At 38.0% G+C, this 27,829-nt stretch overlaps 1 protein-coding gene across 3 annotated transcripts in view; it reads left to right on the top strand.

Annotated features, from left to right (window-relative positions):
• NEDD4 (NEDD4 E3 ubiquitin protein ligase) overlaps positions 1-27,829 on the top strand; it is a 121,398-nt gene that overhangs the window by 28,185 nt on the left and 65,384 nt on the right. For all 3 annotated transcript variants that reach the window (XM_046008637.1, XM_046008639.1, XM_046008640.1), the window contains one exon: positions 16,992-17,045. In XM_046008637.1, coding sequence (XP_045864593.1) covers positions 16,992-17,045 — 54 coding nt within the window. The remainder of the gene's footprint in view (positions 1-16,991; positions 17,046-27,829) is intronic.

Raw genomic sequence — 27,829 nt, 5'->3', positions numbered from 1 at the left:
AAAGACAGCAACAAATAAACAGAGCAAATTCATCAAGAACCTACAGACATGAAATGAATAGTAAGGAATGTTCTGAACAACTTTGTGCCCATCAGTTCATTAACTTAGATGAAATCAACCAATTCCCTTTAAAGATAAATACTTTAAGAAAATAAAAAGTACCTGAAAAGTTCTATAACTCTTAGTGAAACTGCACTTGAAAATAGTTGCAAACTTTCCAGTAAAGAAACCTTCAGGCCCAGGTGATTTCATTGGTGAATTCTGTTACACACTTAAGGAATAAATAATTCTAATTCTATACAGTGTCTTGCCAAAAATAGAGGAAAGAACGTGTCCCAGTTCATTCATTAGGCCAGCATTACCTGATACCAAAACCAGACAAATATTTTATAAGAAAATAAAACCATAGCCATTTTGTGGTAAGTTTACTAAATTGGGTCCCTTCCATCCTGAAAGGGCCAGTGATTTGTTCTCTGATTACTTCTGGGTATGGATTTGCCTTTCCAGTCTCCAGAACCTCAGCCAGCACAACTGTCTGGGGGACAGACGCATGTTTTATAGGGCTGGAAATCCCCACAACATTTCAACTATCCAGGAGACCCAATTCATAGTGAAAGAGGTGCCGGCATGAACTCATGATCATGGGATCCAGTGGTTACATCACCTGCCACATCATCCGAAACAGGAGCCTCATGGGACACTGGAATGGCCTCCTGAAGGCACAGCTGAAGCACCAATATAGAGGCAACAGTCTGCAAAGATGGGGAGTGAGTTCTTTCACTGAACCAGAAACTTCAATATGAAGCTGTGTTTGCAACAGAAATTATACATAGGACCGAGAACAAAGGAGTAGAAGTAGGAGTGGCCCCATCTGTCATCATTTCCAAAGACCCACCGGAGGACTATGCTTCCCAACCCTGGAACTTTGGGCTTTACTGAGTTAGAGGTCTGAGTTCCCAAAGGGAGCACACTCAGTCCAGGGGACAGAGTGAGTCCCATCAAACCAGTCTTCGGCTGTTGCCAGGTCACACTCTGGACTCCTTGTGTTCGGGAACCAGCATGCGACTGGGGCTATCAGTTGGTTGAACTTGCATGCATAGTCATTCTCCAAAGTCTGTCTGGATTCTGCAGGGACCAGACTGGAGAATTAAATGAACCTATTATAGGAACAATCCTCATATCCTTTAGGGCTTTGGCGATGGTACCAATCTTTGACATTCCCATCAGGTTGCAAGATTTTTGTTTGGTTTTTAAACAGCTTATTGAGATATAATTCACATAACATACAATGCACCCCTCCAAAAGGGTACCATTCTGTGGTTTTTAGTATAGTCACAGCATTATGCAAGCATCAGCAAAATTAACTTTTAGAACGTTTTCATTAACCTGGAAAAAAACCCATGCTCACCAGCTGTCACTCTCCATTTTTCCCCAGCACCTGCCTCTCTTCCCAGGGAACTACCAGTCTACTTTCCATGTCTTAGATTTACCTTTATGGCCATTTCATATAAATGATTTCATATAGTATGTGGTCTTTTGTGTCTGCTTTCTTTCACTTGGCATGTGTCCAAGGTTCAACCATGTTATATCATGTATCAGTGCTTCATTTCTTTTTATTGCCAAATAATATTCCATTGTATGGATAACCACATTTTGTATATCCATGCATGAGTTGAGAGACATCTAGGTTGTTTCTGCTTTTTAACTATTATGAATAATATGTGGACATATATTTTCATTTGGAGGCATATACCTAGAAGTAGGATTGCTGGGTCATATGAGGAATTTCTGAACTGTTTTCCAAAGTGGCTGTCCCACTTTATATTCTTACCACCAGTATATGCATTTTGACTTTTCCACATCCTTGACAACACTTATTATTATCTGTCTCTTTATTCAGCCCTCCTAGTCGGTGTGAAATGGTATCTCATTATGGTTTTGATTTGCATTTCTCTGATGGCTAATGATGTTGAACATCTTTTCATGAGTTTATTGGTCACTTGTATATCTTCTTTGGACAAATGTCTGTTTAGATTCCTTGTCCATTTTGTAATTGGATTATTTGTCTTTTGTTACTGAGTTATCATAGTTCTTTCTATTTCTGGATATAAGTCCCTGTCAGACACACAATTTGAAAAACTTTTCTCCCATTCTGTGGGTTGTGTGTTTTGATTTTATTGATGGTATTCTTTGAAGCACAAAAGTTTTTAATTTTGAGGATGTTCAGTTTATTTTTTCTTTTACTGCTTGTACTTTTGTTGTCATATCTAATCAATGTTGTTTTAGATTTATTATCTTGAGCAGAGAGCGGACAGTTTCAGAGGCCTCCACTTTGGCTTTCTTACTTTGATAGCTCTTATCCCAAAAGCCACGGATTCAACATGGTGGTGGAGGTGAGGGGATCCAAGTTCCAGTATGTGAATCCCATTTTTACACTAGAAAACCAGGGAAATGACTACTGGGTGCCTTCACAGAACCAGTGGCCTTGGTACAAGCTGAATATTAGGCAGGGAATTTCCCCAGGACATCACTAGAGAAACTTTTAGGAATTGAGCCACACCTTATGCCAGGGACAATATGTGTCCCACATTCTGTTCAGGATAGGGAGCTCTTTGACAGCAGGTCAGTATGGTCTGGTCTAAAAGCTGACCACACATACTATCTGGTTAGTGTAGTCCTCTAAGAAACAGACACTTAGATGGGATTAGGTACACAAGAGGTTTATTGGACAAGCACCAGTGAAGGTTAATGAGGGAAGACACACAGTTGGGAAGAGCCTTCTCGTCATGATGCAGGCCTAACACTTGCAGGGAGGGGGAAAAGGATTGGTAAGTAGAGCCCCACACTGCAACACAGTTCTGAAAAGGTCTTTTCCAAGCTGACAGAGAGTCTTCCAGGAAAGATTGTCTGTTAAGGAAATTCTGTGTTGGGCATGAATGACCAGGCTCTTGATCCCTGCTACGCCCAGTCTTTGGGAGTAGGCCAGGAGAACAAAATGGGTAGATTTAAAGGTGCATGGTCATCAGAGGCTGTCAATCAGCTATGCAGGTTCTCTTGAGAGAGATCTAAGAGGCTCAACTCTGGCTGATAGAATTGTGATACTTAAGGGTGCATACTGTAATCCTCAGAGTGGCCACTAAAAATTAAAAGGTAAAATTATAGGTAAAATGCCAATAAAGGAAAGAAAATGGAATACCAAGAAATACTTGATTAATAATTTTTTTTAAAAGATAAAAGGGAATAAAGATAAATAGAATAGAAATAGAAAGATGATTATCATAAAGCCAACCATCTCAGTAAGTACTCCCAAAAAGTAAGATTCAACAATATGCTCTTAATAGTAGACACACGTTGACTATAAAGACAGACAGGTACAGAAAAAGATATATCATTTCAGCACAAAGCCAAACAAACAAACAAACAAACAAACCCCCCCCCCAAAAAAAATCCTGGTAAGGGTGTATTAACATTACATAAGTAGACTTTAGGATGAAACGTATAAAGAAGGACATTTCAGGAACGTAAAAGGGCTTAGTCATCAGGGAGACACACCTGATAAAAGAGCTTCAAAATTATAAAGCAAAAATTGACCGATATAGGGAGATAAATTCAGAATAGTTGAAGATTTTATCACTCTTCTCTCAATAGTAAAATAACTGGACAGAAATGTCAGTAAAGACATAAAAGCTTTGAGCAACACTATCAGTCAACCCTCTTGGCATGTGTAGAAGACTACAGCTAATATCTGAAGAATATACATTCTTTTTTTTTTTTTTAAAGATTTTATTTATTTATTTGACAGATAGAGATCACAAGTAGGGAGAGAGGCAGGCAGAGAGAGAGAGAGGAGGAAGCAGGCTCCCTGCCAAGCAGAGAGCCCGATGCGGGGCTCGATCCCAGGACCCTGGGATCATGACCTGAGCCGAAGGCAGAGGCTTTAACCCACTAAGCCACCCAGGCGCCCCTAGAATATACATTCTTTTTATATGCCTATGAGACACTCACCAAGATGGGCCATATATTGGGCCATAAAACAAGTCTGAATACGTTTAGAAGGCTTAAGATTCAATGTGTTCTCTGAAAATAGAATTCAGGGATACAAATGTACCTGGGAAATCCACAAATATTTGGAAATTAAACAACATTTTTTTAAAGATTTTATTTATTTAATAGAGCAAAAGCTGGGGTGGGGGGCGGGCAGCAGGAGAGATAAGGGGAAGCAGGCTCCATGCTGAGCAGGGACCCCGAGGCAGGACTCCATCCAGAGACCCGGGATCATGACCCGAGCTGAAGGCAGACACTTAACTGAGCCACCTAAGTGCCTCAGGCAACAGATTTTAAATAAGCTACGGATCAAATAGGAAATCATAAGGAAAATTACACAGCGTTTTAACTGATTATTCAAGTATAACATTATCAGATTATGGGATGAGCTAATTCAGTGCTTAGAAACAAATTTACACATTTAAGTGCTTATATACAAAAGAAAAAAGATTTAAAGTCAGTGATCTAAGTCTGTCTTAGAAAAAAAAAAGGTAGAGGGAAAGAAATAAGAATAGAAATCAATGAAATAGAAAATGGATAAAAAGTCAAGAAAATAAAGGAAACCAAAGGCGGTTCTTTGAAAAGATTAATAAAATTGATATGCTATAGGTAGCACAAAAAAGAAAACCCAAATGACCACTATCAAGAATGAAAGGCACAGAGGTGCCTGGGTGGCTCAGTTGGTTAAGCAACTGACTCTTGGTTTCAACTCAGGTCAGGAGATCGAGCCGCACCTCATTCTCCCAGTTCAGCTGGGAGTCCGCTTGAGATTCTCTTTCTTCCTCTCCCTCTGTCCCTTCCCCCACTCACTCTCTCTCCCTTTAAAATAAATAAATAAATCCTTAAAAACAGAATGGAAGTTACATCCCACAGACAATAATAATAAAATATGGACAACTTTATGGCAACAATTTTAACTTAGCTAAAATGGACAAATTCTTTAAAAGCCAAAAATCTATCAAAGCCAGTATGAGTAGAAAGAGAAAATAGGGATATCTGTTAGAGGGATTTAAATCCTTATAAAAATTCAGAATTTTTTAAAATTTAAAATTGGAATTAAAAATCTCATTATTTTTTTTTCCCTTTTTATTAATTTTTTCAGCGTAACAGTATTCATTCTTTTTGCACAACACCCAGTGCTCCATGCAAAACGTGCCCTCCCCATCACCCACCACCTGTTCCCCCAACCTCCCACCCCTGACCCTTCAAAACCCTCAGGTTGTTTTTCAGAGTCCATAGTCTCTTATGGTTCGCCTCCCCTCCCCAATGTCCATAGCCCGCTCCCCCTCTCCCAATCCCACCTCCCCCCAGCAACCCCCAGTTTGTTTTGTGAGATTAAGAGTCATTTATGGTTTGTCTCCCTCCCAATCCCATCTTGTTTCATTTATAGGAGAAGAAAAAATCTCATTATTTTTGATGATCTTGATTTCCTTCTAGAAAAGGTGCTTGAAAATAGGTCCTACTTTTGAATTACAGATGTTAACACAAAAATAAAAAAGAAGGTCATTTGTAAATGGTAGAGCAGCTTAGTGTCTTTTACTGTCTTTTCCTCATTGTTTCTTTTACCATAATTTCACTATTACCAAATGTTCTAGCCAGCATTGTTTTACTCTGGGATCATAGGCTGCACATTTATTTCCATCAGAACTTTGCAAATTTATTGCAACAACAACTAGATAAATCTGTGTTTAGATCAATGTTAATTCATCACAGCTAGAATAGAACTGAAAACACATGGTGATTTAGTATTTTTTGTACAAAGGACACTATTATGTGTGGTCCCCTATTTTCCTCTTGCCATTTATATCATTATTTAGCACAAAATGTTTTTAATTGAATGTATTCACATAAAATATCTATAGAGATAATATATTACAGTCAAAACTTGGTTTTAGGGCATTTAACCAAGTGGAAATTATGGCCAGAAGTTGAAGGGAGCCTTTATGTCTTTGAGAAAAACATGAAGCTCAAAGAAAGTTTTTGCAGAGAACTGTTATTGGTAGATTAACAAACAGGAAAGACTCCCTGTTGATGCTTCCTAGAAAATTAGAGTAAAATCTGCACTTACAGTTAGTTGCTCAGATGAGACTAAGGGAGGCAAGTTATGGGGAGGAAGACAGACTCTATGAATGAGCACAGTTCCTGAGCATCTGGAAAGACAGTTCACTCCACTCCTCATATTTCCTTGGTGCTTGGTTTCTATCCTTAGTAGTCATGCAGCACATTATACAGTGGACCCTTGAACAGCACAGGTTTGAACTCCATGGGTCCACTTACATGCAGAATTTTTTTTATAAATACGGTATAGCACTATAAATGTCTTTCTCTTCCTTATGATTTTCTTTTTAAAAAAAAAATATTTATTTATTTGACAGAGATCACAAGTAGGCAGAGAGGTGGGCAGAGAGAGAGGGGGAAGCAGGCTCCCTGCTGAGCAGAGAGTCCGATGTAGGACTTGATCCCAGGATCCTGGGATCATGACCTGAGTCAGAAGCAGAAGCTTTAACCCGCTGAGCCACCCAGGCACCCAATTTTCTTAATAACATTTTCTTTCCTTCAGCTTTTTTTTTGTTGTTGTTGAGATTTTATTTATTTATTTGACAGAGAGAGAGACAGAGAGAGGGAACAAAAGCAGGCAGAGTGCAGAGGGAAAAGCAGGCTTCCCGCAGAGCAGGGAGCCCTGTGGGGGACTCTCGATCCCAGGACCCTGGAATAATGACCTGAGCCAAAGGCAGATGCTTAACGACTGAGCCACCCAGGTGTCCCTTTCCTTCAGCTTATTTTAAAAATACAGTATTTAATATATATAACATACACAGTAAACAACAAATACATTTATTCCCTTGATTGATGTTTATGTTTTCCATAAGGCTTCTGTTCACCAGTAGGCCATCAGCAGTTAAGTTTTAGGGGAGTCAAAAGTTATATGCAGATTTTCAACTGCACTCCTAACCTTCAAGTTGTTCAAGGGCCAGTTGCACTAACATAATGTGTATATGTTCACACATATGTTCTGTAGGGAAACGTGGATCTCAAAATGTGGGAACACAGGGTCCTTTATGTTGTGCATACTGCACCATACTGGGTGAACTCTGTGTCTTTTTGAGTCTGAGGAGTCCCTTTCTGAGCACATTGTGTGCAGAGTGTCCTTTTCAACGTAGTAAAATTTTCTTTTTTTCTACCTGCCTGGTAGAGACCCTGGTTCTAGAAATTCTGACAAATAAAAAAAATTGTACATATTTCATATATAATTATATATGCATATACATAATAAGTATTATGTACATTTTTAAGAGAAATAAAAATCACTCGTAATTTAATTACCATAAAACCATCACTGTGCAGTCTTCTGGTATTCTTTCCTATGTGTCTTTTATCCGTATATTTATACTCCTCCCACCTCTACAAACACACAAAAAATTGGTGTGATAGTTCTCTGTATTTGTTTCCAGGCACTTTCTGATGCTTGCTAATGAGATGGGCACAGTCCCTCAACAAAGCTCACTTCTCCTATGGACCCCCATGAACATGTCAAAATAAATGCCGTTGTACTGAGCATTTTGAAAGGGGAAACACCAGATGCTATGGAGAGAATATCAGGGAGATATTACGAATTTAGGGTATAAGGTCAGGGAAATAATAGGGAATTTAGCCCCTCTGAGGAGGTGTACCATTTAGGATGCTCTTGGGTTCAAGTGATAGACTTGGAGTAACAAGTGATAGTGGCTTAAACAATAAGCACATTTATTATCTCTAAGCATGAGAATCAGACCTAGAGGAATGGGGGTAACCGCAGCAGCTGAGCAGAGTCATATGTGGTCCAGCCTCTCTGGGACTCTCTTGGCTTTCTGTCCAGGTGACAGAATGCTTGCAGCAGTTCTGAAGTCACAGCCTCACACGATCATGTCCATAGGTAGAAAAAGGAGAGTTCTTCTCCATGTGTCTCTTTGAAAAAGGGAAACACCCTTTCCAAAATTTCTCCCAGGAGACATTGATTCTTATCTCTTGGGCTGGAATTGTGTCATGTACTATTTCTAATCCCATTTTTGGTAAGGGGAATGGAATTACGAGGCTTAGAAGAATCAAGATTCAGCCCCTGGGGGTGGAGAGTGACCATCTATCCCTGACACATATTGCCATCCACTATTTGAATAAAAACAGAATTCTGTTAGCTAGGAAGAAGTGGGGGACCCCCCCTTACCCCTTAATAAAGCACTAAGTAAATGATGGTACAGCCATATAGTGAAATCCTCATTAGCTATTTGAAAAGAAACAGATAGATATGTATTAATAGAGCATTAGTTTCAAAATATACTGATGGAGGAACAAAGGCACAGAACATTGTATGTATATGATGCACCTGTTTGTGTAAAAACAGAAACAAAAAAATGCTTTCTCATATGCTGGTATTTGCATAAAATACTTCTGGAAGGACCTAAGAAACTGCAGTATTTTCTCTGAGGACAAGGATAAGAGAGAGATTTATCATTCATTGTGTATCTTTTTTACTGTTTGGATTCCCCCCCCCCACCATGACTATGTATCTGTAATTTATTTTTATATTTGTTAATGAAAATAACTATATAGAGAAAGCATGTTACATAAAACATGTAAATGAAAATGCCAAGATACTTTCAATTTATATAATGCTTTATTCTTATAAAATTATCTTTCTGGGGCACCTGGATGGCTCAGTCAATTAAGCGTCTGACTCTTGATTTTGGCTCAAGTTATGATCTCAGGGTTGTGAGATTGAGCCCTGTGTCGAGCTCCCCGCTGGGCATGAAGCCTGATTAAGATTCTTTCTCTCCTTTTCCCTCTGTCCTCCCACCCCCTCTCATACGCTCGCTCTTAAAATAAATAAATAAATAAAAATACCATTAACTTTTAGACATCCACTTAATTTTTACAATTTTATTTTAAAATGTACTTGCAGCATATGTCCACACAAAAACTTGTACATGGGGGCGCCTGGGTGGCTCAGCGGGTTAAAGCCTCTGCCTTCGGCTCAGGTCATGATCCCAGGGTCCTGGGATCGAGCCCCACATCCGGCTCTCTGCTCCGCAGGGAGCCTGCTTCCTCCTCTCTCTCTGCCTGCCTCTCTGCCTACTTGTGATTTCTCTCTGTCAAATAAATAAAAAAAAAAAACAAAAAAAAACTTGTACATGAATGTTCTTAGCACCATTAATGGTCATTATAGTCAAAAAGTATAAACAACTCAAAGTCTATCAATAGATAAATGGATACACAAAATGGGGTTTATACATACAATAGGATATTTTTTATCTCTAAGAAGAAATGAAATACTGATACCAGCTACAACATGGGTGAATCACAAAAAAGTAGCAAGAAGCCAATTACAAAAGACCACATGTTATACAATTATATTAAATGTCTGGAATTGATGAATCGATAGAGACAAAAAGTAAATTGGAAGTTGACTGAGATTAGTGAGGTTGAGAGGAAATTAGGAGCAACAGCTAAAGGGCATGGGGTTTCTTTTCAAGGTGATGAAAATATTCTAAGATCATGACAGTATTTGCATACTCTATGAAAATACCAAGAACTATTAAATTGCACACTTTAGTGGGTTAGTCATATGGTATGTGAACTATACTGTATCTCAATAAAGCTACTTTCTGATATGTACCTGCATTGTTTTTTTTTTTTTTTTCTGCATCCACCAGCAGAATTTCCAGGAACATTACTTCAGATTCTTTATGGACATTATAGAATAAATTGACATTTATATGTATTATATATTCTATAATTATAGAATAAGTTGACACTTTGTTCTTCTTTGAACATTTAGTTAGTCCTCTGGCAATTTTTTTTCTCTAGTATTTTATTCATTTATAGACTTACATGCTTATTTTTTTTCCAAAAATTCTATCACCAGCATTTTAGTTTTTGTTTCTTCTGCTTTCACCTTCCCTATGAATATGACCCTATAAACTCCTTTTGTGTGTGTGACCATAGCTTTACTCCACATGTTTAAGAATTATCTCATCAAAAAATTCACACATAGGGGCGCCTGGGTGGCTCAGTGGGTTAAGCCTCTGCCTTCGGCTCGGGTCATGATCTAGGGGTCCTGGGATCGAGTCCCGCATCGGGCTCTCTGCTCAGCAGGGAGCCTGCTTCCCTCTCTCTCTCTGCCTGCCTCTCTGCCTACTTGTGATCTGTGTCTGTCAAATAAATAAATAAAATCTTTAAAAAAAAAAAAAAAAATTCACACATAGCTTAAAACAGAGATTGTATAAAGGGGCTTATCATGGGAAATGACAGACTCTAGTGCTCCATTTCCCCCTTTCTATTCCTGTTTCCCAGGAAAAAATGCTTTTTAACTGTTTCTGTTTGTTATTTTGGCCATTATTCCCGTATTGCTGAATAAGCTCACACGTCCATATCCCAAACTGCCTTCAAGCTATGACAGATAAGTAAATAGCCAACTTATGTTTGGCCAATAGTTTGGCCACTGATGGGGCTCTAGGTTGAAAATAATTTTTCCTCAGGAACTTGAAGGCATGACTTCATGGTAACATTGTTGAGCATTGTGTTGCTGTTGAGAAGTCTGATTCTTGTTCTTTTGGGTTTGATTCTTTTCTCTTTCTCTGAAATGTTTTATAATTATCCTAGTGTTTTAAAAATTTCACAGTGATGTGCCTTATGTGTACAGTTTTAAATTCCTTGTGTTGGGCCTTTGGTAAGCATTTCAATTTAAAGACTGTTTCCCTTCAGCTCTGAAGATTTGTGTAAGTAATTTCTGTAATAATTTTCTTTCCTCCGTATTATCATTTGAGAATTCCAACTGGTTGGATGCAGAGTCACCTAGACTGATTCTTTCTCAACCAGAATTCTTCATGGGAATCCGAGAACACACAGAAAATGGCTTGAGTGACTGTTTTTTCACACCTTCCAAGGATGGTCTTATTCAGTACCATGTTAGACGCAGAGAGAAATTAATAGATAATATACAGTGAGTGTCTTAGGAAAGGGGTTAGCAAAGTTTAAACTCTTTATTTTATTTATTTGAGAAAAAGAGCATGAGCAGGGGAGGTGGGGCAGAGGCAGAGCAAGAAGTAGGCTTCCTGTTAGCAGGGAGGCCCATGTGGGTCTCGATCCCAGGACTTTGGGATCATGACCTGAGCCAAAGGCAGACGCTTAACCGACTGAGCCACCCAGGCACCCCTAGCAGACTTTTTTAAAGAGACAGATAGGACATACTTTAGGTTTATGGACCTGGAGGCAAAAATTGAAGCTATTATGTAGCTACTTATATATCCATTTAAAGTGTAGTCATTTTAAGTTTTTTTTAAAAATTCTTATGGTCTGTTAAAAAAAAAAGGAAAAGAAGCAGGTGGCTGGCTGGATTTGGCCTACAGCCAGAGTTTTCTCAACTTCTACTTTGGAGCATTAGGGTTCCCTTCTTTCACTGAATTCTGAGGATTCAGAAAATCCTCTTTTTTTTTTTTAAAGATTTTATTTATTTATTTGACAGAAAGAGATCACAAGTAGGCAGAGAGAGAGAGAGAGGAAGAAGCAGGCTCCCTGCTGAGCAAAGAGCCCGATGCGGGACTGGATCCCAGGACCCTGGGATCATGACCTGAGCTGAAGGCAGAGGCTTAACCCACTGAGCCACACAGGCACCTGAAAATCCTCTTTTTTACTTTCTCTCATACTTTCCTCGACTTAGCTTTTTGTTCTACATTTTGAGATTTTTTTTTCCAATTTACCTTAAGCTGTTTATATTTGAATTCAGCAGTCATTTTTACTTCCAATGCCTCTTCGTTCTCTAGTTGTTCCCTTTTTATACTATCCTGTTTTTGCTTTACGGAGTCAAAACTTTCCCAAATATTTCTCCTTACAGGTTTTTTTAAAAAGTGTTTTCTTTTGTTCCATAAATCATCTGTTTTTTTTCCTTTAAGGACAGTTTTTATGTTTATACATCTGTGATCTCTGATAATCTAATCATACTTAACAGTGATACAATAGAAAAATCACCTGTTCCATATATGCAAAGCATAAACATTCAACAATTCCATGCTACATTTTTAGTGTCCATTTATGTTTTATATATTAAAATTGGTGGTTGCATTTTTGTAAAACCTCGAGCTGAAATCAGATGCAAAGAGAAACTCTCTGATGATGCATGTGTGTCTGTTTGTGTCTGTGTGTGGACCACCCAGAGGTGCGGTGCTACACGAGCATTCTCTCATTGGGATCATGGCATTGCTTTGAGTTCCCAGCTTCTGCGCTGCTTACTGCCTTCATCCCTACTTCATCTGTCTGCTGGGGAGTTGTTGAAATAGCCCACTTGCTGATGATCGTCATATTATCTTTGCTGTACTGGTTTTACACCTCTTACAGACTCCTTTACTATTACTTCAATGGGATCTCAGGAGGGAGAGGACAAATATTCATGTTCAGGCTGCTGTTTTGAATTAGTATTCTCACCACACGTGTTCAAGTGTATTGTTGCATTTGTTGTGTGCCTCTCATATACAGGAAACAACATGTTAAGTCTCTTATGGTGTTTGTAATTCAGTGGGGAAACAGCACATATTCCCTGTTAACTTCGATAAAAGGAAGATTGTAGTCAGTGTTGTAATAAGCTGAAGACAGAGGAGTCGAAGTGACTGGGGAGGTGAGGCTTTAAGGAGAAACTGACATCTGAACTAAGGCTTGAACATAAAGCAGAGAAGGTGTTTCAAGGGAAGAGACCTTAGCATGTACTGAAGTACAGGTCCGAAGTCCAATGAGTGGTGAGTCATCTTTTTCTAATGTGATTAGAATGTAGTATGTATGTATATTTGGGTTGGCAGGGGGACTGTTGTAAGAGATGAGGCTGGAAAGGCAAACTGGACTCAGATCATGAAGGATCATCCCATGCTCAATCATTGGGATTTCCTTCTTTAGGCCATTGGGAACGACTTTTGAGTAAGGCAGTCTTTTAGGTAAATCAATCCAGTTATAGTAGGAAAGATAAATTTAAAAGAGAATAGTTGGGGTAGTGAATCCTGTTAGGAAGATTAATTAAATGCTAAACCAGGACAGCAGAGGCCTGATTAGATCAGACATTCTACCTATTTTCTTAGCAATATTTGTCAGACTTCTCCTGTGTCTGCCAGGTACTTTGACAGACCTTGAGACTTTTGATTTTTTTTTTACTCAAAATGTTTTTCATGGTCTTTTCTCCCTTCGTATTCTCATTGGGACCATCTCGGGCAAAGCTCTCATACACACTTCATGCTCGAGTCCCTATGGACTCTAGGGTTTCTCTCCAGCCTAATTTGTTTTGTGTATCACTGACAAAATAATATTTATGTATGACCCACATCATGTCGTCTTTCCTTTAAAAGCTTCATTTTCTTCCCTACCAGCCAAGTCATAACTCCTTTTCTGGATTTCAGTACCCTCAGCCTGGCTGTAGCCTAACTAATCCAAAATTTTGCCATTTTCTAATACAAAAATGTTATCAGTTTGATGTTCTTAGAGCACGCTCATTCTGCCCCCATGTCTCTCCTCATGTACTCTCCTTGCTGGGAAATATTCTCTGTATTTTCTTCAAATTCTTCCATTGTTAAGTTTCAGCTCAAAGTTCATCCCCTCCCCAAATTCCTCTATTTCTTCTTAGAAAAGATGATTGTCTTACACTGCTTTTCTATTTCCATGGTGTCTCATCCTTGACTGGGGCTTCCGTCCCCAATAGTTTGCTCCATGGCCACAATATGACTATAGGAGAGCCAGCTGTCCTGACCAAGTCAGGAAGAGAAACGCAAGGGACAGCAGTAACATCTCTCTCCTCCAGCTGAGTTAGCTCCACTTAAAGAGCTCTCCCAGAGGCCCATCCAAGGACTTTCAATAGGTTGACCTCTTCGGTTGTCGCCGGATATAAGGGAATCATTTTTAGATAGACACATTCAGAGTGTCCATGTTGAACAAGTCCAGAGGGCACTAACTGCAGAGAACACAATACATAAAATAGAACAGAACATTCGATACTTTGATCTAGGTGATGATGACACGGCATGTGTATATAAAAAACTCATCAGGCTGTGGCCAACAGACACATGAAAAGATGCTCAGCATCACGAATCACCAGGGAAATGCACATCAGAACCACAGTGAAATATCATCTCACACCTGTCACAATGGCTAAAGTAAAAAACACAAGAAACAACAAGTGCTGGCGAGGATGTGGATAAAAGGAACCCTTGTGCACTCTCGGTGGGAATGCAAACTGGTGCAGCCATCGTAGAAAATAGTGTGGCTCCTCAAAGTGAAAATAGAATTACAATATGGTCCAGCAATTTTACTACCCGAAGAATATGAAAATACTAATTCTAAAAGATATATGCACCCCTGTTTACTACAGCACTATTTACAATGGCCAAAATATGGAAGCAGCCCAACTGTCCATGAATAGATAAAGAAGATTGGTATACACACACACACACACACAATAGAATATTAGTCCACTATTAAGAAAAAAATGAAATCTTACCATTTATAACAACTTGGGTGGAACTAGAGGGTATAATGCTAAGTGACATAAATGAATCAAAAAGACAAATACCATATGATTTCATGCATAGGTGGAATTTAAGAAACAAAACAAATGAACAAAGAAAAAAAGAAACAAACAGAAAAACAGACTTTTAAATACAGAAAATAAACTAATGGTTACCAGAGGGGAGACGAGTGGGGGGAACGGGTGAAACAGGTGAACGGGATTAAGGAGGGCACTTGTCATGATGAGCCCCGGGTGATGTATGGAAGTGTTGAGTCACAATATTGTACACCTAAAACTAATATAACACTCTGTGTTGGGCGCCTGGGTGGCTCAGTGGGTTAAGCCTCTGCCTTCGGCTCAGGTCATGATCTCAGAGTCCTGGGATTGAGCCCCACATCGGGCGCTCTGCTTAGCAGGGAGCTGCTTCCCCCTCTCTCTGCCTGCCTCTCTGCCTGCTTCTGATCTCTGTCAAATAAAAAAAATTAAAAAAAGAAATCTTTAACACTCTGTTAATTATACTGGAATTAATTTTTAAAAATAGACTACATGAGGAAAAATGAGCTAAGTAGTAAGAAAATAGTAAGAAAAATAGAAACATAATTGAAAAAATTATAAGGATAAAGAGAATCCAGATAAACTGAATAACGTTTATTAAAGGCAGTAAAGATGTTTCTTGTATGTTGTGGCCTAATATAAAAAAATACAACTTTTTTTAACTTGCCATTGGAATACTTAGGTATCCGGCTCTATATCAGGCTATGGAAAATATCAATAAATGAAAAAAATAAAGACTACATTTACTCTTAATAATTCCTTCTCTCATCACTAGTATGTATTTTGTATATTTAATGCCTTTTTAAGATATGTTTATTCCAATTGCATCTTCACTGTAAACACTAAATGTTATAAGTTGAAACTATAGTTCTATGTAATGCTTTTCTCTGATGAAATACTTTTTTATGTTAATACAATGACTTGTTTTCTTTTTGTATCATTTACTTCATGTTTTTTTATCTTATCTTATTTTATTTTATTTTTACTTTGAGAGACCATATAACCTAGTAATTAAGAGCTTGTATTTTGAAACTAGTCTGGCTAGATTAAACTAAAAGTTCTACCTCTTGATTGTTCTGAAACCTAAAAAAAAAAGTCATCAGGTTGATCAGTCTGTGTATGTAAGGTTAGTAAACTTTATTTATTTATTTAACTTAGAAAAATTAATGCTCTCTCCCCCAGAGTTGTACAGTATGGTGACCTGGGCATATTGTAAAATTAGGATTATGTTCTTAGAAGGACATATGGGAGAGTGGACATTGGCTTAGGTATCTAAATGTCTTTGTCACACCTGTTAGACCTTTTGCTGAAGATTGTTAATACTTTTAACATGGAAACCAAAATTGGGGGGCTTGGAAGGTTTTTTTGTTTGTTTTTTGTAAACCAAAGTTTCAAAATATCACAGTGTATAATGTAATATATCATAGGGGGAAAATCAGTTTAAATGTGGGAATTTTTTATGTATCATCTTAACCTCTGGTATAAAAAATTGTTAAAGATTTTCTTTGTATTTGATATTTCTTAGATAGTAGCTTGATGTTGAAATATTTCAGCAAACGTGAAAGTATCATCTTTGAAAAAAAAACATGCATGCTAATTTTTACTCATCCTGTAAGTGAAAACTCAGTGTATACCTTTTGAGTGCTTGTGTCCTTTATATAGTAGAAGCAACAAATAGTTATATCAAGTCACTACTAAAAAAGATTCAGAAAACTAGTTTCCATAAAATCAGTATCCACTTTGGGTAGTTCTAACTTGGTATATAAGAAGTCAGTAAATAAAATTGATCATAAGAAGTTAAAATACAATCTATATTTTTAAATGCTTGCAAATATTTAAATATTTTTTGAAATTTTCTTTTATCCTATTTTAGAAAAAAAGTGTAAAAATAAGCACGCAAATCCACTTCGTTGTTATGGTAGAACTATCAGAAAATGGGTGACATAGGATTGCCCTGCCTTTGTATGACGTGTCTCGTGTAATTTAAAATACACCGTAAATAGAAGGAATTAGGAGATGGCAACATCTCAGGCATTAATTTCTCAGAGTCCGGGTTGATTGATGTTCACTTGTTTTTTTTCTTAACTTATTATTTTTAACAATTTTTAATTTATTTTTTTTTCAGCGTAACAGTATCCATTGTTTTTGCACAACACCCAGTGCTCCATGCAATACGTGCCCTCCCTATTACCCACCACCTGGTTCCCCCAACCTCCCACCCCCGCCCCTTCAAAACCCTCAGGTTGTTTTTCAGAGTCCATAGTCTCTTATGGTTCGCCTCTGCTTCCAGTTTTTTTTTTTATAAACATATAATGTATTTTTATCCCCAGGGGTACATGTTCACTTGTTTTTAAAGAAACTTTGTGTTTTTCTTACTTAGGTCCATCCTCAGCAGCACCGGCTTCTTTTTGAAGTATTTGATGAAAATCGGTTGGTAAGTTATATTGTACTGGTGGCGTGAAACAGGAAGCGAGGGTCTATCTCAATAGAGCAGCGCATCGTGGGCTGGGAATCCATGACGTGAGAGGCGACTTAAGGGGATTATGGAGGCTCTGCATAAAATGGAGAGGTGGATGCAACTTTTTCCCCTCTTCCCTGGTGCTGCTGTGTACCCTTCCACTTTCCTCCCAAGCACCTCTCTTTCTGTCACTTCTGCACAGATTGCAGTCTTACTCAAGGAAAGCTGGCCTCTTTGTCTCGCTTTCCCTCACACTCATGCTCTGTGCTGTGGTGGGTATGCCCAGGCTCAGGGTGCTCTCTCCCTGAGCAGATTTGCCTCATTTCCTCTCCCCACCCCCACCTTTCTACAGGGAAGACTGTCTGTCCCCTTCACACTGATAAAGTCCTCTAAAGGATGGCCAGCTCTTACACAGGGGGGAGAAAAAGACAAAAGTAAGCCTGATTTTATTGTTATGAAAGGATAGTTCTAATTCCTGATTTCCTAAAGACTCTTTTTAAGTCCTCTCATTTTCCTAATTTTGTCTCTGAGGAATGCTATTTCAGATCTTCTTCGCATCTTACGTGTATATTTTAAACCTGTAAGATTTGAACACGAAGGTGTAAGAACAGTGTTATGTATCCAAGGCATATCAGTTATTAAGAGACAATCATTCATTTTTTAGCTAAGAAAGAAACTGGATTTTTAAAATTTGGTTTTAGTGTCGGACTACACAACATATCTTTCCCCCTCAAGAAGCGATAACTGTAATAGTAATGGAAGATACTGCAAATGAAATCTATTAGCAATCGTAATAAGCCAAAGGGCTTCTTTATTGCCAAAGGACACTTCATCACTAACTGCAGTCAAACTTTTTAAGGCTGATTGACATGACAGATGTTGACATTTCGTTATCAGAATGGTAAGGTGCAGAGTTTTTTGTTTTCTGTTTGCGTTTCTGCCTTTTCTGTAGACTAGAGATTTTTTCCACCTCTGTCTCTACAGATTTTCTAGATGGGCCCAGGTGAAATTTAGTATTTGTGTTTTTTCACATTGTTTTTTATGTGCATCATCAATAACCAAACGCCTCAGAATGTGGGACCCTGAGCTTCAGTCTGATCCTCAGACATTATCCATTTCATTCCAGAAGGTGAAATTCTTCAGGATTTGCATAGATTCCTCCCAGATGAGGGCCGTCACCGCTCTCCAGCTCTTCTCCACTTAAGTTTGGGGTTACACTCCTCTTTTGGAATATCTGACTAAGGGGATACATTTTGCCCCCAGTTCTCCACTTACCTGCTGTGATGGTGGGACAGATCCTGTGCAGTCCCAGCCCAGAGCCAGCAACGCACCCTGCTGAGCCTCTCTACAGTTGAAACTCAGACTGGCAGGCTGGGAAGTGCACGTGATTCTCTCACCTTCTTTTTCCTTGGCTGAAGCCCTCCTTGAAAACTTTCAGTCATCATCCCTTCTTGTCCAGCTGTGGTACTTTCGGATATTTCTTCAGAAGTAATAGCTGGATCTATTAAAAAAAAAATTCTGAAAGAAAGCTTTAGGCAGTCGGAGTAAGTGTGGTGACCATCCATCCATCCATCCATCCAGCTTTCTCTCTGGTGCTACTTCGTGCTTACTCGGTGCCCAGCATGAGCCCAGGAAGATCAGAAGAAAAGTGTAGTTATGGTCCTGGCACTCTGCAAGCTTGAAATGTAGTTGGGGCACATGAGACTAAAGCTTCTAGTGAAGCTTACCAAAGAGAAAACATTTATCTAGCCAAATACCTGAGGCTCGGTTATATCAACAACCAGAGGAGTCTTGCCTGTTAACTAGATGTTCTAGGCCACAGGCATGAGCAGTTAGATCTCATTAATTAGCCTCTTAGATGTGTTCCCTTCTTTGAGTTATGAGACCCCTAACTTAGTTGAGGAAGAAAAGCTGAAATCATTTGAAGACAAGGTGAAAAGATTGGGACTCTTTCTTCTATAAAGAGAGAGGATTATAAGGGAATACTTACTGAAGTCGGTAAAATCATAAAGGAGGTAGGTTATATAAAACCAAAATTACATAACAATTTTATTGCTAAGTTTACAATTATTGTACATATTCTGAAACATAGTACTATATCATCCTAGTCAGAAACATAATTTCATAAATTCCATATTTCTATTTCATCATATTCTAATTGATTAAAAATAATGCTTAGAAAATTATGATTGAGAACAGATCTATCTTAAGGTGTTTTCTTTTTTAAACAAAGTACAAGTAAGTATATGTTTTACATATTTACTTTTACTTAGAAAAAAAATCTTACTTAGAAAAATACAACTTGGGTGTAGTACCATGTGGTGTAAACAACTGAACTATTTTACTTTTTACTTTCCTATGAATGAGCCAGTATATATTTATTACTGGAGTTCCAGCTATAAAATTCAGGTAAGGGGTTTAAATATACCCTAGAGTATTATTTAAAAATAAATTTGTTTCTTTCAAATAGAATACCAACCTTGGTCTATGACATTTAAGGGAGAAATTAAAATATTAAACTTTTATTACCTAGTAAACTGAAAATAAAGTAAAGGTTAAATAAATACAAAGCAGAAAAAATATATATACAAAATCACAACCTCTAGGAGGACAAACAGTCTACTGTTCTCTACTGTGGGAGCTTTATCAGCAGTAGTAAGTAATTCCACCTCTAGGGCAACGCTAGTATTCAAAAATGTAAACAAGTATGTACTTTGTTTATACAAAGAAATGTGTGGCACGGTTTGTATTCTTTATAGATATCAAACAGCTAAGTGGATTGTTTCAACACACCAGTAGGGGCCAGCAAAGAGCTCTTAGAATTTTCAGAACAGAATTGGCATTGAGATATGTTTATTTGATGTGTTAAATCCTTTTTTGACTTCTTTACTTACCACACCACTCTCTTAAGTGAATGAATTGCAGAGACAGTGGAATAAAATATCTGGTGTGCTCAAACTATATTTGAGTATAGTTTTTCTGTCTAATCTGCATATATTTTTAATGGAATGTTTGCTTAGGCTATTTCTTGGCAGAGTTTTAATAGTCAAAATATAAATGGCATCATTTAAAGACTGTACTACTTGGCTGGAAAAGGCCTTAAAATTACAGGAGAAAATGCTTGGTGACAGCTTCTCTTAAAACTTTTCTTTCTCAGACCTATGCTCAATTTTTCAATAGCATTACTAGGCTAAATTTGTATTTCTATCCTTAAGCTTTCACTTTTCATAAGTAGTGTTTTGGAAGCTAAACTATCTATCTGATTTAATGCGTCTGTTTTAATTCACCCCAAAGTTTTGGTACTTCCAATTTATACGTCTGTTGAATTCACACATTTAAAACAAAAACAAAAAACAAAAACAGAATATATGCCTTTCTGCACTAACTTGACGAGATTCCTAGTTTGGCTGCTCTTTGGAAATTCAATCCTTGATTTGATACTCAATTACATGGGGTTTCATTCCTACCAACTTCCTGTAATTCTATCCCTCTGGGTAAAAATATTAGTGGTCAAACTGCTGGAGAAAGTATAGGCACCGTGATTCACATGGTTAAATGTTCATTTAGTAGAGCAGAAGTGAAAAAAACACTGTTTCAACTTGAAATGCTAGAAGATTGTTGTTCTTGTGTTACTCATTCATGCAAATTGGAGAAGGTATAATTGAAACAAGGTTGGCAGTGTTTGAGGCAGTGCGCTGCAGCTGAGCTCAGCTGAAAGGTCGCTGGAAATCAAGTGCTTTGTAAGTGAAGGCATTTTGACTACAAGCGATTCAAATTTGTGGAAACGTCAGTCTCAGGAATGGGTCGTCTTTTTCTTTCTATGATATCTGGTATCTAAGGTTTTACTTAGGAGAAAGACTACTACTTCAGAGCTCTTTCAGGCACCACAAATGATTTTTTCCTCTGATGCAGCCCAGCTGCCGCTAGCCTGTCTACCAACAGAGATCTTTGTTATGACTTTCAGCCCTTAACATGTTTGGAAATGAGAACAAATGGCACAAAGCTTACGATTGCACTTTGCAGCCCGAAGAAGCAATACTTACCCTTTGTCAGAAAGCTCCGAAGATGATTTGGAGAGCAGTGTTCACATGTGCTTCAAGAGACCAAGCTGGATTTCAAAGTCGAACGTTGTGCAAATGAAGCTGACTCCTAGACAGACCGCACAAGCTCCGTTGATGCAGGGAAACGTTAAGACTCAGGAAAGACCATCTGTGCCTTCACCTGAAAATGTTAATAAAAAGAGTAGCTGTCTGCAGATTTCACTACAGCCAACAAGGTACAGTGGATGTCTTCAGCCTAGCAGTGTCTTAGCTGACAGGGAGGATGCTTCGTGGACGTGTATCTTGAGGGACGGCATGGAGCACAGTGCTGTGACTGAGAACGAACTGAACGCTGTGAGTGATGGTGACCTTGTGAGCAGTCCTGCCCTTCGCAGCCGTAGCCTTAGCAACTTTTCCACCAGTGAGAATGGGTCTTCCAGCAGCAACGGTAGTGATTACGGGTCGTGCACCAGTATCACGAGCAGTGGTTCCTACACAAACAGTACCATCAGCGACAGCAGTGGTTCTCCTTTTCCACCAACGGATGATACTTTTTTGGGTGGAAATGTACCTTCCGACGGCACCTCCAATAGAAGTGTGCCAAACAGGAACACTACTCCATGTGAAATTTTCTCAAGAAGCCCAAGTACTGTTCCTTTTGTCCAGGATGACTCGGAGCGTGGACTAGAAATTATGAAATTGCCAGTGAGCAGGAACTCAAAAATTCCACTAAAGCGTTGTTCATCTTTAGTCATTTTTCCTCGGAGTCCTTCAAATACCCCACCAACTTCTCCGACAAGTACAGATATTCTTCCAAGCAAAGGATCCTATCAAACCTCACACCAGTTTATTATTTCTCCTAGTGAAATTGCCCACAGCGAGGATGGGACTGGTGCTAAGGGATTTCTTTCCACAGCTGTCAATGGGCTTCGGTTATCTAAAACAATGTGTACTCCCGGGGAAGGAAGAGACATACGAGCACTTCACAGGAAGGGCTCATTACAGAAGAGAATTGCTGTTGCACGTAATAGTCCGAATCAGCCTGTCTGTGAAAAGTCATCTGAAGGATATTCCTGTGTCTCAGTGCACTTCACCCAACAAAAAGCAACTACATTAGATTGTGAAACAGCAAATGGTGAGTGTAAACCAGAGATGTCAGAAATGAAGCTTAATTCTGATTCAGAGTGCATTAAGCTTATGCACAGGACATCTGCACGTTTACCATCCTCTCAAAACATAGATTACCAAATAAATATCAATGGACAGTTGGAAAGACCAAATTTACAGATAAACAAAAACCATGCTATTTTACAAAGAAGTATTTCACTGGGAGGAACTTACCCAAATGTTTCCTGTTTATCCAGCCTTCAACACAATTGTTCTAAGGGGGGACCATCACAATTACTCATAAAGTTTGCATCTGGAAATGAAGATAAAGTTGATAACTTATCAAGAGATAGTAACAGAGATTTCACAAATGAACTATCTAGTTCTTTAAAACATTCTTATGAGGTAAGTTTCCTTTGGTCTTGGTAAATGTTAATTTATACCAGAAAAGCTTTATGAAATATTTGGTTAAAATTTATTATGACTTAGCTAGCAAGTGTTTTATAGTCATAATCTTTGTATTTGCAAATCTGAAGGACCCCCAATAGTTTTTCACTCTATTTGTTATTTTACCAGTATTGGAATATGCATTGAAAAGAAAAGAAGAAATCTTTCCAAAGTGATTTAAGGCATGAAACATTTCTGTAGCATAAAAACAAGCTTTAAGTAATAATTTATTTCATAACATTTTTACCTTGGTATATTTTTTCTTTAAGGAACGTAGCATTTTTATGTCTAACTCCATATTTTATTCCTCTTTCAAAAATGTTCACTTAGTATTCACCCCCTTTAATCATTGTGAAATAAGGTAAAATATAGAATGCTTATTTAAAATATTAAGCAATAAAAAGCCTACATAAAAATGTAAAAATGTTGTCACAAATGAACGTGAAGAAAATGTTCCTCTAAAGTATGTGTATTTAGTAGAACATTGATAAAAATGATTATTCTGCATGTTTAAAGCAGAGGAAAAATAAATGGCATTTGCATTTGTATATACCCTTAACCACAGGAATTTTGTTTCCACCCAATTTTCCTTTAGCTACCAGTTAAGACTGCTTCTAAAATGTAACTCGGTCTTTCAACAGTATTGAATTATAAATTTTATATTTTTTGAATTTGGTTTCAATTGCTAGGCGTTTCCCATACTCTTCTAGTTACTTTAGTAATTTGTTATTTTGATAATTTTGTTTATTAGTCATTTAACTTTAATGAATCTTAACCAAAATAGTTTTTTATATAATTGAGCCTTTCCAAAGTATTTGAACTTAACTAGATTTTCCAAAGTATTTGAACTTAAGTAGATTTTAAAAATTTCTGTATTTGGAAGGTCTTGCCAGATTCCAGGAAATTAAAATTTTTTTCTGACTAAACCAGTTCTAGATGACAGTACATAATAGTTGAGGGGGGAAAAAAAGTCTTATCTGTTTATCTGTGTTTATATAACTCAGTATCTATATTAAAAAATTTTTTTTTCACTTCTGGACAAGTGGCTTTAGGTAAATAAAATATTAAGTAAATGACAGTTTTCTCTCTTTTCAAATTTCATAAATGTAATTATTGTTACCCAATACCCAGATGTTAATGTAAGCAGCTACTTTACTGAAAATGAATAAAGATCAGATTTCAAATTCTGATCTATATTTTAAGATAATTTTATTTATAAGATTTTTAAGAAACTAGTTTTTAGAGGATGATAATCCATGGAACTGTTTTGCCCCCTGAAAGAAAGCAATGAAGTGACATTATAAAGAAACATATTAATAATTTGCTAATTGAATTACTTGTACCTTGTAAACTTATCTTACATTTAAGGAAATAAATCTGAAAGGAATAATTAACCTAGAAATATTTATAGACATAGCCTTAAAATAGTTGATTTTGTGGTAATATTATAGTTTGTTGTTAATGACACTTTTGAAAAAAGGTATTTTTAATGTTTTTTAGTAAAGTGTGACTAAATGCCTTTTGCATAGCAAAAAAATATACACTTTTATTGTTTTTTATTTAACATAGGTAAGCTAACTTAAATATTTTTTTGTGACAGCCAAATGTCTAGCTTTGTGCACATTCTGTTTTTTGGGAGATTATTGGATTATAAATAGTTCAGAAATGTGTAATTTGTTGGAGAGCTTTGATTCGTTCCTCCATTTAATGTTTGTTAAACAACTCTACATAAAAGTATTGGTAAGCAATGCTGCAACCACTAAATTCAACATAAACTAGATCTAAATTGATCCAATTGATTGGTAAAGGCTTATTTTAAAAGGAAAATGCTAATGTTGTTTTTCCTAAACTTAGCAGTGGCAACAATACAGGGGTTTTAGAAATAATCCCGTGTTTATCAATAATTATATATTAATCTAATTATAGTGGTATATTGTAACTCATTTATAAATAAACAGCTCCCAAAATATTTCCCATGACTCCAGTTAGTCTGGGTTAGTATTCTGATATGCTGAGTCTGGATTCACATTTAACAAGTTGATATTGGAGTAGCATTTAGTAATGTCAGCTATCTGTACTGAGCAGCCGTGAAATTAAATCACTGCTTTGGTCAGGGACCCTGGTTTTTAAAGCACTGAGAGTCTAGAAATTCTTTTCTTATGTGTTTAGCTACCAGTCTCCAGCAGCATAATATCCCGTTTCTAGCTCTCTGTAGTAACCACTCATTAATGGCTAATATTTTAAAATCTAGTGAGAACTTTCACCTGTATCTGCAACAGAGCCCTGTTCTGTGTTTACAACTTAGAATGAAAATGGGACTTTGTAGTCTGTGTGATAATGTTTGTTTTATTTATTTGCTGTCAAAGAACATAACAATAACTGGCATATGTTTCTTATATATACTTGCTGAAATACAATATTACTTTTGTAAAGGCTGTGTAATGACATTTGACATGAAAGTAGATAGTTGATGTTTCAACATTGTAATATTTTGTCAGCTCAGTCAAGAAATAGTTTTTATCTAGTTATAAAAATGACTCTTCAGTTTTCTAAACTCTGTGGGCAGTTTACTCAGTTGTTACTTTATTTTCTCCTGTCTGTTGTTCTCTAAATCACCTATGTTATGTTGTTAGGATGCTCAGAGATTTTGTTATCCTATTATTTAAAATACCTCAGCATTGTGCACAAGTTTGTACATTCTTGTTCCATTGTTCCATTCTTCACATAGCTGCACATTTTTATCCAGAAGTTTGGCTTTCCATTTTTTCTTTATGTTACAGATTTTTTCTTCATTTCCTGTTGCTTCATCCTGGGTGGGTAAATTGTTTAAGCCTGGTGTGGTAGAACTTTAAAAAACCCTTTCTCAATTATTTCAAAAGCCTTTAACACTAATCTCAAGATCACACATTTTAATAATTTACTTAGTTGTTCTTCTTAAAATAAGTGTTTTAAATATGTATTTGTTTTAGTGTTCCATTATTTTCACAGTTCTGTTAACTTTAGCAGACTATTTAGAGACATTCGGTTAAATTTATTTTAAACACTTAATCTTTCCTATAAAAACTAATATAGTTTTTAAATATTGACTCTAAAACTGTGATGCAGCAATGTGAATGACCCATTTTAGAAATTTGGCAAGAGATGTACACTTGTGAATGCATATCTCTTAGAACTGAAAAACTAGAATTTTTTTTTTAATTTTTTTTTAAGATTTTACTTATTTATTTGACAGAAAGAAAGAGATCACAAATAGACAGAGAGGCAGGGGGAAACAGGCTCCCTGCCGAGCAGAGAGCCCGATGTGGGGCTCGATCCCAGGACCCTGAGATCATGACCTGAGCCAAAGGCAGAGGCTTTAACCCACTGAGCCACCCAGGTACCCTCAGAGGAACCAGAATATTGATTTCAGAGTGGTTCAGGGAGCTGAGTTGTTTGCTTCGGAAACACTTCTGATTTCTCTGTAGATATGATTTCTTTAATTCATTCATCTGGCACACATTTGAGTGCCTAATGTTTGCCAGACACTGACCCAAGCCCTGGGAACAAAAGATAATAAAATACGGTCTCCTTGGGGGAACTCCCATGCTAGTAATAGAGATATGCTGGTAAACAAACAAATTCAGTCTAACGGGTGATGTGCTAAAATAGAGGCGTGTATGAGAAGGTGAGAAAGAGACAAGAGTACTCCTCTGGAGGAGAGGACCTGGTTGATAGAGGGAGACTTCACAGAGGTGGTGACATTTGAGCTGAGTCTCGGTAGGTGAGTTGGAGTTCACCAGGCAGAGAAGGCAAAGAGGGTGTTCTGGAGTAGGGATTCTCAATTTCGGCACTGTTGACATTTGGACTGGATACTTTTTCTTGTGGGAGTGCTGTCTGGTGCCTTAGGATGTCCAGCAGCATCGCTGGCCTCTCCTTAGATGCCCGTAGCACCCCTCTCTTCTAGTTGTGACAATCAGAAAATGCCTCCAGATGTTGCCAAAGGTCCTCTAGGGCAAAATGGATTCCTGTTGAGAGTCGTTGCTCCAGGCAGAAGCAGCGGCACGTGCAAGGCTAGCTGTGTGAAAGGGGATGGCATGAACAAGAGGATCCAGGAGAAGGGCAGATTGGGAGGACGATGGAGAAATCATGCGGTATCAGGTTCATGTATTGAGAGGGTGCCCCTGGGTGCTGGTGGAGATGCAGGATCAGGGCTCCGGAGAGAAGCGAGGGCTGGAAATGGACTATACAATATAGTCAAGGCCTTAGCTAAGGATGAACCAAAAAGCATAAAAGGGAGATGGGAGGGGGTAGTAAATCAGAATTCTGGGGACCACAGACTATGGGGGACAGCAGAAGAAGAGATGATCAGCAGACTAAGAAGAGCCACTGGAGAGGCAGAGAGGCCAGGAGAGCAGGGAAGCCCAGAAGTCAAGGGAAGGGACAATTCAAGGAGGGCAGCACACAGGACCACAAAACCCACACGTCTGGGGCGGTTAGGAGGTCCGTGGTGACTTCAGCAAGAGTGTGATCAGGGGTGGAGCGTGAAAGCCGGGCTGAAGAGAGAATGAAACATATAAGGAAGAGAAATATCAGTGTTATAAAACAGGCATGAGTTAGTGTGGGCACCGTATATACTGAATGGTTGGTATACAGAAGACATGGTGTTGGGTGGATATAAATGCACAAATTCTCTGTCCACGAGAATATTGCAACCTAGCCTCTAGGGGAGGACGGGGCTTCTAGTTCTCTATTCTTTTGCTTTTGAACTATAGTATAAGCGAGTATGAGCAGTGAAACCAGATCTGGAGATTCAGTAATCTGAAATTAAAGAAACAACACGTTAGGAGTGCAGACTTGACCCTGCCTATGAGTAGTCACAGCTCACTTTGAACAGTATCATTCTTAACTTTCTCCTCCTCTCTCTACCACCAAAAAGGGGATGAAACAAAAACAGAGCCTCCCCATAGGAAGCAAGTCAGGGTTAAAAGGACGGTGGCCACAAACTACTCAGAAAATAGACGTCTCTGTCTTTCTGTCATGGGCTTCTTCCAGGATATGGAGCCCGCTGTGTACTAGCCGTTGTGAGGGCTCCCCCTTCTAGACCCACTGTCCCTCTGCATTTGGGTGACAGTGAACAAGATAGACCAGGAGAAGTCAGGACCAGGAGGCTGTTTGGGCTGAAGGGGT

Source organism: Meles meles, chromosome 6 (assembly GCF_922984935.1).
Source record: "Meles meles chromosome 6, mMelMel3.1 paternal haplotype, whole genome shotgun sequence".
Classification (NCBI taxonomy): domain Eukaryota; kingdom Metazoa; phylum Chordata; class Mammalia; order Carnivora; family Mustelidae; genus Meles; species Meles meles.
The sequence above is the reverse complement of the archived record's forward strand: the minus strand, read 5'-3'. Positions and strand labels throughout refer to the sequence as shown.